Below are 15,059 nucleotides of genomic sequence, written 5' to 3'. Positions count from 1 at the left end.
TCTTCCTCCACACAAAACTACAAGCACCTAATAACACACACACTCTTCACTCAAAAATTTTTAAATCATCATGGCGACTCCTACATCAGCCTCGGAGTCCCCATCTGGGGAGGAGACCATAAATGTCCCCAGGTCAGACTACCTTTCTGTCGACGACCCTAAGTGTCTTGACACCCCCCTCAACTTTTTCTTCATTAACTTTTGCAACATTCGCGGTCTAAGATCTAATTTTCAATCTGTAGAATACCACCTCTCCTCTTCTAAACCTCATCTTCTTTTCCTCACTGAAACTCAGGTGTCTGAGGCAACTGACAGTAGCCCCTTTTCTGTTCCCTCCTACTTTCTCTATCCTCATTTTCGATCCAAAGCTGGATGCTGCGTTTATGTGCGCAATTACTTAACCTGCTCTCGTGCCCACGCTCTTGAATCTTCCGAGTTTTCCACCATCTGGCTACGACTACAGAGTCACTCTCATACTAAATTTATCTGCGCTGTATACCTCTCTCCTAACTCCTCTGACTATAAGAAATTCTTTGACTACTTAACTTCCAAAGTGGAGCACATTCTGACCCTCTTCCCTTTTGCAGAGATCTCCATTCTTGGAGACTTCACTGTTCACCACCAGCTTTGGCTTTCCTCTCCCTTCACTGACCATCCTGGTGAACTAGCCTACAACTTTGCTATCCTCCATGACCTAGAGCAATTGGTGCAACACCCTACTCGTATTCCTGACCGTCTTGGAGATACCCCCAACATTCTTGACCTTTTCCTGACCTCTAATCCTTCTGCTTATGCTGTCACCCTTTCTTCTCCGTTGGGCTCCTCCGATCACAATCTCATATCTTTATCTTGTCCTATCACTCCAATCCCTCCTCAGGATCCCCCTAAGCGAAGGTGCCTCTGGCGTTTTGCCTCTGCTAGTTGGGGGGACCTGAGGAGGTATTTTGCTGATTTTCCTTGGAATGACTACTGCTTCTGTGTCAGAGACCCGTCTTTGTGTGCTGAGCGCATAACATAGGTGATAGTGTCTGGCATGGAGGCATACATTCCTCACTCTTTTTCTCGTCCTAAACCTTCTAAACCTTGGTTTAACACAGCTTGTTCTCGTGCTATACATGATAGAGAGGTGGCCCACAAAAGGTACTTAAACCTTCCATCACCAGAATCTCATGCACTTTATATTTCTGCCCGGAACCATGCCAAGTCTGTTCTCCAACTAGCCAAAAACTCCTTCATTAACAGAAAATGTCAAAACCTTTCAAGATCTAACTCCCCTCGTGATTTCTGGCATCTAGCCAAAAATATCTTCAATAACTTTGCTTCTTCTTCTTTCCCTCCTCTACTTCAACCAGATGGCACCACTGCTATCACATCTATTTCTAAAGCTGAACTCTTTGCTCAAACCTTTGCTAAAAACTCTACCTTGGACGATTCTGGGCTTGTTCCTCCCTCTCCTCCACCCTCTGACTACTTCATGCCACGTATTAAAATTCTTCGCAATGATGTTTTCCATGCCCTCGCTGGCCTAAACCCTCGGAAGGCTTATGGACCTGATGGGGTCCCTCCTATTGTTCTCCGAAACTGTGCCTCCGTGCTTGTACCTTGCCTAGTCAAACTCTTTCAGCTCTGTCTGTCAACATCTACCTTTCCTTCTTGCTGGAAGTTTGCCTACATTCAACCTGTTCCTAAAAAGGGTGACCGTTCTAATCCCTCAAACTACCGTCCTATTGCTTTAATTTCCTGCCTATCTAAAGTTTTTGAATCTATCCTCAACAGGAAGATTCTTAAACATCTATCACTTCACAACCTTCTATCTGATCGCCAGTATGGGTTCCGTCAAGGCCGCTCTACTGGTGATCTTCTGGCTTTCCTTACTGAGTCTTAGTCATCCTCTTTTAGAGATTTTGGTGAAACTTTTGCTGTTGCCTTGGACATATCAAAAGCTTTTGATAGAGTCTGGCACAAAGCTTTGATTTCCAAACTACCCTCCTACGGTTTCTATCCTTCCCTCTGTAACTTCATCTCAAGTTTCCTTTCTGACCGTTCTATTGCTGCTGTGGTAGACGGTCACTGTTCTTCTCCTAAATCTATTAACAGTGGTGTTCCTCAGGGTTCTGTCCTGTCACCCACTCTCTTCATATTATTCATTAATGATCTTCTAAACCAAACTTCTTGTCCTATCGACTCCTACGCTGATGATACCACCCTGCACTTTTCCACGTCTTTTCATAGACGTCCAACCCTTCAGAGGTAAACATTTCACGAAGGCACGCAGGGAATTCTTGACTTCTGATCCTTCTAAAATTTCTGATTGCGGCAGAGCAAACTTGGTATTATTCAATGCCTCAAAAACTCAATTCCTCCATCTATCAACTCGACACAACCTTCCAGACAGCTATCCCCTCTTCTTCAATGACACTCAACTGTCTCCCTCTTCTACACTGAGCATCCTCGGTCTGTCCTTTACTGATAATCTGAACTGGAAACTTCACATCTCATCTCTAGCTAAAACAGCTTCTATGAAGTTAGGTGTTCTGAGACGTCTCCGCCAGTTTTTCTCACCCCCCAGCTGCTAACTTTGTACAAGGGCCTTATCCGTCCGTGTATGGAGTATGCTTCACATGTCTGGGGGGGTTCCACTCATACTGCTCTTCTAGACAGGGTGGAATCAAAAGCTTTTTGTCTCATCAATTCCTCTCCTCTAACTGACTGTCTTCAGCCTCTCTCTCACCGCCGCAATGTTGCATATCTAGCTGTCTTCTACCACTATTTTCATGCTAACTGCTCTTCTGATCTTCCTAACTGCATGCCTCCCCTCCTTTCGCGGCCTCGCTGCACAAGACTTTCTTCTTTCTCTCATCCCTATTCTGTCCACCTCTCTAACGCAAGAGTTAACCAGTATTCTCAATCATTCATCCCTTTCTCTGGTAAACTCTGGAACTCCCTGCCTGCTTCTGTATTTCCACCTTCCTATGACTTGAATTCCTTCAAGAGGGAGGTTTCAAGACACTTATCCACCAATTTTTGACCACTGCTTTGATCCTTTTATGGGACTGGCATTTCAGTGGGCATTTTTTTTTATTAGATTTTTGTTGCCCTTGGCCAGTGTCCTTCCTAAATAAAAAAAAAAATAACATGTGGGACTCAATACGAAAGAACAACGGGAAATAAAGAAAATTAAACGAGGAAGAAGGGTGACTACATGCTCGGGGATTCTATAGTAAATTCGGGGGCAAGCAGCAAGACACTCATCGCGCATCTGGCGTCTGCATCATTTGTTCCCGCTAACCCTCCTCTCTACTTCTCTCATTTTCTCTTCTCCACTCATCTCCTTCCTTCTTCCCATTTCTCTTCTTCTTTCTAATTACAAAGCACATAACAATATATATATATATATATATATATATATATATATATATATATATATATATATATATATATATATATATATATATATATATATATATATATATATATATATATATATATATATATATATATATATATATATATATATATATATATATATATATATATATATATATATATATATATATATATATATATATATATATATATATATATATATATATAGTTATGACCACATATATTTTAAGGACTATATAGTGCTATGAATGAAGTGTTTTTCATATCTTGGCAGTGATTTTGTATAAATGCCACAACACTTTGCAGAGCTGGTGTCCGACATTTATCTTCACATCAGAGGTGGGTCAGGTCACGCGGGCAGGGGATAATCGTGTCAATCTGAAGTCACTTGCTTGGCCACTATCCAAGATGTGACTCGTTTTCATTTGCTTTACAGTCGAAAGAAGAAATTTAACAAAATGTAGATAAGTATTTCTAAAGAAGTAAATCGACAGGCAAACAGAAAGACGTGTGCTGCTCTTCAGATTCGAATAATGCATCACACCTTCACACAAAATGTATAATGTTCCTTATATTACACACACACACACACACACACACACACACACACACAGAGAGAGAGAGAGAGAGAGAGAGAGAGAGAGAGAGAGAGAGAGAGAGAGAGAGAGAGAGAGAGAGAGAGAGAGAGAGAGAGAGAGAGAGAGAGGTGGATGGTGAGTTGGGGCGCTAGGACTGTTCTTTTCACTAAAGTTCTGATCCTATAATCGACCTAGTACGAGTTTTGGCTCGCGAAAAAGGCAGCACCCAAACAGATTCGCTATTTTTTTAAGGATTATGATCACCTAAGGAAGATGAGACGTAGTTGATGATAAACACTGAAACTTACTTATATAGATGTTTCTACAAAATGGCAAGGAAGTCACCATAACTTTCTCTTCGATCATAATATTTTTAGTCTTTATATACCAATCTTAAATTATTTATAAGGATGATACCCTAAGTCAGGTATTTTGCCTTCTGATTTTTGGAAAAGAAATGCCGAAAAGGGAATTCCCAGGCCCTGCGCTCTTTCCTTTCAGTGGCTTTTAACTATGTGCAGGGAATACATGGCAATATTTTCTTTTCAGCTCGGTCGCAGAATGTGCAGTCAAGCCGTTTTAGTTGTGAAGGATTTTATGGCCAATAGAAATATGTAATAAATCGCAAAGGCATACAATATAACCCTAGTAAGACGGTAAGTGTTGTGGGGAGTGAATGTAAATTATGAATACTTCTTAGCAGCGCAGCACCAAGGTTTGGGTAAAATTGCGCCATCTAGATCGCAGTCCAAAACAATTAAATCATGTTTAAGAAAAGAAATGGAGACACAGAGTATAGGGGGAGGAGAACATATTAGTACGGCTTAAACGGCAGTAGCACTTAGCGTAGTTTTTTTTTTTTTTTTCAAGTCTAAATTTCATTTTGTGCCCTTGCTATCAAAGTTCAGCAGTGCTCGATAGCACCATAATAAGTGTTCACATTATAACTGAAGGGAAGGAATCACATCTACAGTACTGTTCTTGAGACAAGAATACGCATGCACTGATATTTAAGAGTAGCTATTCAGAAAAGCAGTTTTCAAGACTTGTAAGGATATAGATGCATCGCATCGCATTCACGTACCGTACACACTCCTGACACTGATGCGGGATGCAATGGTGAGCCACTAATGGAACATCTGTAAAAATCCACTTGTATCTTATCTGCAAAGAAACATTTAGTGGTTGACTTATTGATTAAATGATTAATTGATTGATTAACTGGTTGGCTTTGTGTGTATATATATATATATATATATATATATATATATATATATATATATATATATATATATATATATATATATATATATATATATATATATATATATATATATATATATATATATATATAGAAAGAGAGAGAGAGAGAGAGAGAGAGAGAGAGAGAGAGAGAGAGAGAGAGAGAGAGAGAGAGAGAGAGAGAGAGAGAGAGAGAGAGAGAGAGAGAGTGTGTGTGTGTGTGTGTGTGTGTGTGTGTATGCGAGCCCGCGCGTGCACTTACCTGTTGTAATGTTTTCGCAACTACTATTGGCAGTGATCTTGAGAGTTGGGTTTCCATTGCCCAAGAACTCAGCATGGATATCTGGACCTTGTGTGGCGAGGAAGGCGGCCTGGACTTCTGTTTTGGTGGAAGATAATGTTTAGTACGAACGCGTTTCAAGTAGACCTATCACTCCCCTCCTCACCATATGGGGATGAATTATTAAATTAGATCAATTATTTTCAACGATTTGCCCTATACTATACAAGACTGTTGGGAGATAAACATGGCCTAGTGTCATGCAGACATAGTGTCATTAGAATTAAACTCTTCGGAAAGTAATGCTCACAAATATTGTGTATTTATATTTCTCCCACTAGACCGACTGTTATACACAAGATCTGCACTGCCAGATTCCTATTAAAGTCTTCGTTAGCAACATCCACTACATCAAGTAAAGTTTAGGCAGAGCGCTAATCATAACTGATAAGAACATGAAAATCTGCGGATACTGTTGCGTCATAGTTCTTTTTTTTTTTTTTTATCCTTCTAAGAGCACAAAATTATTGTCACTGACAACTTGCAACACAGCGTCGAAAGTAGTTTGTGAACACGATTCATATTCTTATATATATAAAAGCACAGATTTCTGACTCGGCTTTACCAAATGTGGTATTTTCACACTATTTGTGCGTTTTGGGTGCGTTTAATCTCTTAGGTATCCCTCTTTATTATCCTAGTATGTCTAGACAGACTGCAAGTATTATAATATAACGAAATATTTTCCATTATTAGCGATTATGGAGCAAGGGGTAACTATGATGTAGGGAGCACATCTAGCAGCTGTCCAGGTAGCAGGTCATTTACAGAGGCTAGAGTGAGGTCTCTTCCCGATGCTCAGAATCCGCCACGTTAAAGCCACGTTCTATCTCGTGTATCGCTTCTTCAGACCTGTCCTACTTCATCAAATGTGCAACTACAAGCCACTCTGCAGAATATTTGAGCGTGAATTGTTTGTATCAGTCATGACCTCACACTACATTATGGCATTGTACCAGAACACAATGATGTGTTGGAAGGCCATTCAGACACGCCGCTGGAAGACTTGACTGTTCCACGCTCATTGTATGCAAATGTTATTACTCACTTGATTTAAAATAATTCATGCTACACGGTTTTAATAATGGTTTTCACCCACAAGTAACTTGTTTGCAGATATTTCTGTATGCTCGAGATTTTATTGAAAACAATACAAGCACATCGCCTTGTTTTCACCTAACATGTTTGCATCGCTGCCCGCGAGTGGCTGTGTTTTTCGCTCCGCACCGCTGTCCGCTTATTTCTCCGAGAAGAGCCTTGGAAGCTTGCGGCCCGAGGTAGTTGTAGAGTTCCGAGGCTCCCATGAGACCTGCGCGAAATGAATGCGTCGAAAAATGCCTGTTTCCGAGGCGTTTACGAAGAACTGAAGAAGACATCCTTCATTATTTTCTTGAGATTCGTGACGGAGAACTCTAATGATAAATAAAGAAATTCTATCCATCTGGTTATTCACTTAGGTATATATATATATATATATATATATATATATATATATATATATATATATATATATATATATATATATATATATATATATATATATGTATATATATATATATATATATATATATATATATATATATATATATATATATATATATATATATATATATATATATATATATAATTACCCAAGCACACACACACACACACACACACACACACACACACACACACACACACACACACAAGAAAAAATAAATAAATAAATGAATAAATAAATAGGACTTACTCAACATCAGTAGTAAAATGGAAATGGGTTTCATTTTCACTGCTGTACACATGAGGAAGGCTGTGCTGTACTCCTGATCTCACCAGAAGCCTGTAACAAAAGTAAAGTGTCTAAGTAAGTGTGTGTGTGTGTGTGTGTGTGTGTGTGTGTGTGTGTGTGTGTGTGTGTGTGTGTGTGTGTGTGTGTTTGGAGTGGATTGCAGCGATAAGGTTGTTAAAGGACTTACGTATATGTATGGAATATGTGGATAATGACATCAAACTTATTCTCAGTTTTAAACATACTCTTACCATTGTCATTATAAGAAATTTCTTCATGAACCACAATCTGTTGCCATATCAGCATATGATTAAGACAGTCATAGACTAAATAAAATACTTGAAAAATAGTATTCAACGGGAGTATTGGATGCAATTCATTTCCACATCGCAATTTCTCTCTCTCTCTCTCTCTCTCTCTCTCTCTCTCTCTCTCTCTCTCTCTCTCTCTCTCTCTCTCTCTCTCTCTCTCTCTCTCTCTCTCTCTCTCTTACACACACACACACACACACACACACACACACACACACACACATACACACACACACACACACACACACACACACACACACAATGATAGGGTGAAGTCTAAGGTAGTATTTTTAACAGGAGTTACGTAGTGATTGAGGAATCACCTAAATCGCCTACATTTAATTGATTTCAACTTGATATATCCATGTTTCTTTATATGGTTCTGTAATATGGTGAGGCGCCAACAAAAGAATCAGTGAGTAACCTTTTTACTCGAGATAAGAAAAAAAAAAATAAAAAATACGCACCATGTTCTAAAAAAACAAAAAATAGACCTGACCTATTGCGTTTTTAGAGACTACAGGATTTTCAGAATTCCAGACATGGTTTATTTACAAACTATCTTAGTTGTACACAATTCATTACACCCATTCCACGCGGACTCAGTGTTCACGGCAACGCTCCGCCCCCCCCCCAGTAACACTAGCAGAACACTGCATCTACCACTGTGCTGCACACCATGCACAACACCAGAACATATTATTTTGTAAACTGTCTAAATCTATAAAAGAGGATGACCAAGATTCAGTAAGGAAAGCCAGAAGATCACCAGTAGAGCGGCCTTGACGGAACCCATACTGGCGATCAGATAGAAGGTTGTGAAGTGATAGATGTTTAAGAATCTTCCTGTTGAGGATAGATTAAAAAAAAAAAATTATATAGGGAGGAAATTAAAGTAATAGGACGGTAGTTTGAGGGATTAGAACGGTCACCCTTTTTAAGAACAGGCTGAGGCAAAACTTCCAGCAAGAAGGAAAGGTATATGTTGACAGACAGAGCTGAAAGAGTTTGACTAGGTAAGGTGCAAGCACGGAGGCACAGTTTCGGAGAACAAAAGGAGGGGCCCCCATCAGGTCCATAAACCTTCCCAGGGTTGCCAGATGTGCCAGTTGCCAGTTGTGGGGCAAATTCATGACCTTACTTGGTATTCGACGCCACAGAACAACCAGCTACCATCCCCAAGCTAAAGGGATGGTCGAACGCTTCCACCGTCAACTTGAGGCCTCCTTAGCTGCAACACTTCAGCATCGTGAAGACTGGTCCCAAGCTCTGCCTTTAGTTCTTCTAGGCATCCGGTCATCAATAAAAGGCCGACCTAAGGCACTCTTCCCCCGAGCTGGTCTACAGAGCCACACTCCGACTCTCAGGCGAGCTCCTCAACTATTCTCCACAGCAAGCCCCGGCCAGTATTCAGGACTACACTTCTACACTGAAATCCTGGATGAATGACCTGCGACCAGCTCAGCCTCGGTTCTCTGCTACTAAAGTCTTCATTAACCAGGATCTCGGCACCTGTTCGCACATTTTCGTTCGTGTGGACGTAGTCAAGAAACCACTGCAACAATTCTATGACGGACCGTTCAAAGTAGTCCATAGAACTCGTAAAACCGTCCTATGGCTATAGACAGATTTAAACCTACATACTTCCTCCGCACGCTGGTATAATGAACGTTCTATTAACGCATACCTCCACTACACGACAGAAAGACTCGTTTAAGTAAGCTTTTTTTTTTTTTTCGTTCCTTACTAGTTCATCACTTGCCGAGGGTTATTGTAGTGTATCCGCTGTGAACAAGTGCGTTTTCTTTCGTTTGCCACAAGCGGAAGTAGAAAAATTAATAAAGATAAAAGCCAAACTAAATCAATTGAAAATTAAAGTGATATTTATATTTTATTAATTATTTACTGTATTTTTTTATTAGAAGTTGCATAAATAAAATAAACATATATATATTTTCAAATATAAATGTATGTTCCAAAAATAATATTATTAATAATGTGGCATATTCTCTTGTAAACTGTCTTTGTAGCTTAGCATTGTAAACTGTGTGTGTGTGTGTGTGTGTGTGTGTGTGTGTGTGTGTGTGTGTAGTACTTATATATATATATATATATATATATATATATATATATATATATATATATATATATATATATATGCAACTGATTCCAGCAACAAAGAAAAAAAAAAAAAAGGCGGTCAGTTGCTTGGTGAAACTGTCTTAATAGTATTTCTTAAACTCTGCCTGGTCCATCCATAGCATAGCTATACCACCATCAAGAGATCAGCACCTACTCTTCCAGACTTCGGAAATATGCGTCGGGCGCTGGCGGGCTGCAAGTAGGTAATGCCATGCAAATCTGGCAGCGAACACTGCTGGACATTTCATTCTGCCACACCGGCGCTCAATGTGCTTCACCACATGGCGAACCAGGTATGAGCCAAAATGGAAGATAGATGGGACCAATTCACAGCCCTGCAACTCCATGACTGCGCTCCACCCAGGAGCCATACCTGGTTCCCTAGGAGTCTCCTCTCTCTCTTCAAATGGAACTACAACCAAGAAACGCTTAAACACTCCACAATGTAACAATCCAAATATCATTTCAGTAATATAATGTACACATAACTTGTCCGAATAATAAAGTTCAGACTCGAAATTCAGAAAGCAATGTTACAGCAATGCTACAGCACCCCGGATCGCCCGGGCTCTGTAAACTTCTGTATTTTTATATTTCAATCCTTGTCTTGTTTCCCTACCCCCTCTAAGTATCCCTCATCCACTTTCTTAATAAAATGTATGAAGTATTTAGTGTTTAAAAAGATAATTTATTAAGCCTCCTTTCCTTCATCCTGCCCGTTTTGTAAGTCCCTACAGTGATGGAGTGCATAATCAGTGATTTCACTCCGTCAAAGGGAAAAATTTGATTGCAGTTTCTCTCTCTCTCTCTCTCTCTCTCTCTCTCTCTCTCTCTCTCTCTCTCTCTCTCTCTCTCTCTCTCTCTCTCTCTCTCAATTATATGGTGAAGTCTGAGGTAGCACTTTCAACAAGAGTTATGTAGAGATTGAGGAATCGCTTAAATCGTCAGTGCTTAATAGATTTCATCTTGATATATCCACCTTTCTTTATACCCTGCCTTTTTGTTCCTCTGTACCCCTTGGACATTTTCATAGGTTTCCATGTACCCCTAAATATTTGAATTAAGGATAAAAAATAAAAGATGAAATTGTCAGTGTCACTGTCATTGGCACAGCCTGCCAGTCCAGGCAGTATCATGACAGAAAGTACTCATAAACGGTAGAGCAAGTGGAGTCCAAGTAACATACAAGTACATGATATTGTGCACTTAAATATGAGATATTCTTGTCTTTTATTTACTTTTACTTGTATGTGTGATATTTATTTATCAATCTATTTATTTATTTATTTTATTTTATTTTATTTCATTTATTTCATTTTATTTGAATTAATTAATTATTTATTTATTTATTTATTTATTTATTATTATTATTTATTTATTTTTTTTTTCAACAAAGCCACGGCAACAGTGTTGGTGATGAGTAACGTTATCACACCTCTAGCTTTGTCAGTAGGACTAAGTGACACAGGTCGGTGCCACACGTCAGTCTCGAGTCGGTACTATACACATCCCATACCTGATCTTTTCAGGCCTAATTCATATTGCGGAAAGTTCCATAATAGTAAAAAACAAACGTTATTCACCCTACTCTTGATATAGTTTAAATACAAGTTTGCTTACTAAAATAAAATTAGAAAAAAAAAAAAGTGCAATCTGACTGCAAATTATAACACCATGTTTTGTACTGTAGTGGTTATTCTCTAAAACCCAATGTATCTCCTGAAAACTGTAGATGTACCACTAGGGGCAAATGAATCCCTGGTTGGGAATCCCTGCTTTATACAGTTCTGTAATATGGGAAGGCGCCAACAAAACACTCCCCTTATTTATTCACTCTCGATCTTTACTCACTTTCTCACTCTTGTGTAATTTCATTCTCATTCTCAGTCAGTCTCATTCTATTTAGCAATCCTCAGGATCGTTCTTATTCAATCACTCTCACGCTTCATCTTTCGCGAACTTTTACACTCACTCATGCTTGCGTTTTCACTCATGCTCACTTCCCTCACAACACTCTCACTCTAGCATTCACTTCCATCCCCAATCATCCCAAAAACAGATGGTGACCGTCTCTTGCCAACTGAGTGGCCTTAATTAAAGCACTCACTTGTTTTTCGCAGGGGATTTACTTATCAGCAGGATGAAAGCTTCCGATGGGGAGGAAGGGCGGCGTGGCTAGGAATTAAACAGGAGATAGTGGGAGGACCATAGAAGCCCGATGGCGTGTGTGCCTCATGAACTGAGTGTATGAAAAAGAATAATGCTTGTTATGATAATTATTGTTATTCTAATAAACTGTCATTTCAATAATTATTATGTACCAATAAAAGTACCAACAACACTCAAGATGGACAGCTGAACAAAATTTCTATTCTAGTTGACGACTCTCTCTCTCTCTCTCTGTCCCATATATATACATATATATATATATATATATATATATATATATATATATATATATATATATATATATATATATATATATATATATATATATATATATATATATATATATATATATATATATATATATATATGTATGTGTGTGTGTGTGTGTGTGTGTGTGTGTGTGTGTGTGTGTGTGTGTGTGTGTGTGTGTGTGCATCGGAGAGGAAGTTTATGACATAATGACTCGTCCTTAAAAAAGAAAAATAATAATACAGGTCTTAGTATATATTACTTGATCTGACAACACTAAGTCACCGAATTTAATCTCTCCCTTTTTGCACTCGCCCGTCCCCAAGCTTCGGGCCCCTTCCCGACACACCTGCGCACCGCAAATATGCTGCACTAATCCATGGTTATACTCTCTGTCTCTCTCTCTCTCTCTCTCTCTCTCTCTCTCTCTCTCTCTCTCTCTCTCTCTCTCTCTCTCTCTCTCTCTCTCTCCAGAGATGTATAGAAAGGAGAGACAGAATGAGAAGCAATAAAAAGTCTGACAGATATTTCCATAACTGACATATTTCCATAGCTAGGGAGATAGTGGAAGAGGAGATAGGTAGGCTAAAAAAGTTTAAGACACCAGGGCCAGATGAAATATATCCCAGAGTACTTAAGGAATGCAAAGAGGTTATTAGTGAACCGTTAGTTTCTCTCTTTAGGAAATCACTGAGTCAGGTGAGGTACCAATAATGTGGAGGCAGGCTAATGCACTACCCATCTTTAAGAAAGGAGATAAAACTTTAGCGTCTAACTATAGACCTGTCAGCTTAACTTCAGTTGTAGGTCAAATATTAGAGTCAATAACATTGAGGAACATTAGGGAACATTTAGACAAACATAACTTGATAAATCAATCACAGCATGGGTTCACGAAGGGGAAGTCTTGCCTGACAAACTTGTTAAGTTTTTACAGTAAAGTGTACGAGGCAGTAGATAATGGAGATAATTATGATATCTTATATCTGGACTTTAGTAAAGCATTTGAAAAGGTACCCCATCAAAGACTCCTGAAAAAGGTTAGGGCACACGGGGTAGATGGGAAGGTGTTAGGCTGGATAGGGTCATGGCTTAGCGACAGGCGACAGATAGTTGTAATAAACGGCTCGAAATCCGAGTGAGGTCATGTAATTAGTGGTGTGCCACAGGGATCAGTATTAGGGCCATTGTTATTTCTAATATATATCAATGACTTGGATAATGGAATTAGTAGTGATGTTAGTAAATTTGTGGATGACACAAAGATAGGTACATTAATTAGGTCAGAATCGGATGCCATCGCCTTGCAGGCAGATGTAGATAGAATGAATGAATGGACGGACAGATGGCAAATGCAATGTAATATAAATAAATGCAAAGTACTTAGCGTAGGTAGAGGAAACCCACACAGTAGGTACACATTAAACAACCAAACTCTGGTAGGTACAGGGTACGAGAAAGATTTAGGAGTTATAGTTAGCTCTGAACTCCGTCTAGGAAAACAATGCAATGAGGCCAGAAACAGGGCAAATAGGGTACTAGGATTCAATTTTAGGAGTGTTAAAAGTAGAAGGCCGGAAGTAATATTAAAGTTATACTTGGCGCTGGTCAGACCTCATCTGGACTACGCTGTGCAGTTCTGGTCCCCATATTACAGGAAAGATATAGGTCTATTAGAATCAGTACAGAGGAGAATGATTAAAAGGATACAGGGGATGAGGAGTATTCCTTACTAGGCGAGATTGAAGTTGTTAAATTTACATTCTTTAGAGAGACGTAGGTTAAGAGGGGACCTGATAGAAGTCTTTAAGTGGTATAAGAGTTATAACAAGGGGGATGTAAGCAAAATTCTTAGGATCAGCAACAAGGGTAGAACAAAAAATAACGGGTTCAAGCTTGAAAAATTTAGGTTTAGGAAGGAGATGGGAAAAAAATTGGTTCACAAATAGAGTGGTGGATAAGTGAAACGAACTCAGTATAATCATGTTGTTAGTGATAGGACATTAGAGAGCTTTAAGAGAAGATTAGACAGGTTTATGGATGGGAATGATAGATGGAAATAGGTAGGTATATTTCATACAGGGACTGCCAAGTGTAAACCTGGTCGCTTCTTGCAGCTTCCCTTATTTCTTATGTTCTTATGTTCTAAAGGGAGGGAGCAAGAAGAGTACGGTAGAGATGAGTGATGATGTCACAGACTGATACTGTATTTATAATTATCATTTCTGTTATCAATGACAACTGTCCTACACACACACACACACACACACACACACACACACACACACACACACACACACACACACACACATACACACACACACACACACACACACACACACACACACACACACACACGCACACACTGTATTGTCGCTAAAATGATTTCCTTGGCGGTGACTTACAACAATATTTATGGGATGTTAAAAAAAAGTGAATAAATAAAGCACACACACCCCCCTCAGCATCCCCTGGTCCCCCTATCCTCTCCTGTTTAATTCCTCCCCCCGCCGCCCTTCCTCCCCGTCAGAAGCTTTCATCCTGCTGGTAAGTAAATCCGTGTGACGAACGAATGGGTGGTTTAAGGGCATTCGTCATCCAAGAGACGGTCACCATTTTTTTTTTCTTTTTTTTTTTTTTGATGACATAATTTGATTTATATGTTGAGACTCGTCGTAAGTTACGAATAAAACAATGCGTGAGTCTCTGGACAGAGTCCTTCACGTGCTGCAGACTGGAATAATAGTAATGGTGTGCTGTGTGCCAGTCACTGCGCAACACAGGAGAGAGCTTCCACTGGCGGCTCCATACCCAAGGAGTCCCCACTGCTCTAAAATTCTTTAACCTCACCTATTACGATTTTCATGCCA

The 15,059-nt window shown here is 39.3% G+C and overlaps 1 protein-coding gene across 9 annotated transcripts in view; it reads right to left on the bottom strand.

The window, feature by feature from the left end:
• Nucleotides 1–15,059, bottom strand: part of LOC135104928 (uncharacterized) — a 221,239-nt gene that overhangs the window by 173,510 nt on the left and 32,670 nt on the right. For 6 of the 9 annotated variants that reach the window (XM_064012708.1, XM_064012711.1, XM_064012702.1 and 3 more), the window contains exons 2-4: nucleotides 7,280–7,369; nucleotides 5,470–5,586; nucleotides 5,050–5,129 (exon numbers count right to left, since the gene is read on the bottom strand). In XM_064012708.1, the coding sequence (XP_063868778.1) occupies nucleotides 5,050–5,129; nucleotides 5,470–5,586; nucleotides 7,280–7,331 (249 nt within the window). In that variant the 5' untranslated portion in view covers nucleotides 7,332–7,369. Of the gene's footprint in view, nucleotides 1–5,049; nucleotides 5,130–5,469; nucleotides 5,587–7,279; nucleotides 7,370–11,878; nucleotides 12,011–15,059 lie in introns of all 9 variants that reach the window. The other 3 variants (XM_064012704.1, XM_064012705.1, XM_064012709.1) reach the window with 2 other exon arrangements.

The sequence above is a fragment of the Scylla paramamosain genome, chromosome 11, assembly GCF_035594125.1.
Source record: "Scylla paramamosain isolate STU-SP2022 chromosome 11, ASM3559412v1, whole genome shotgun sequence".
NCBI classification, from domain to species: Eukaryota; Metazoa; Arthropoda; class Malacostraca; order Decapoda; family Portunidae; genus Scylla; species Scylla paramamosain.
This window is presented reverse-complemented; position numbering and strand designations above follow the sequence as displayed.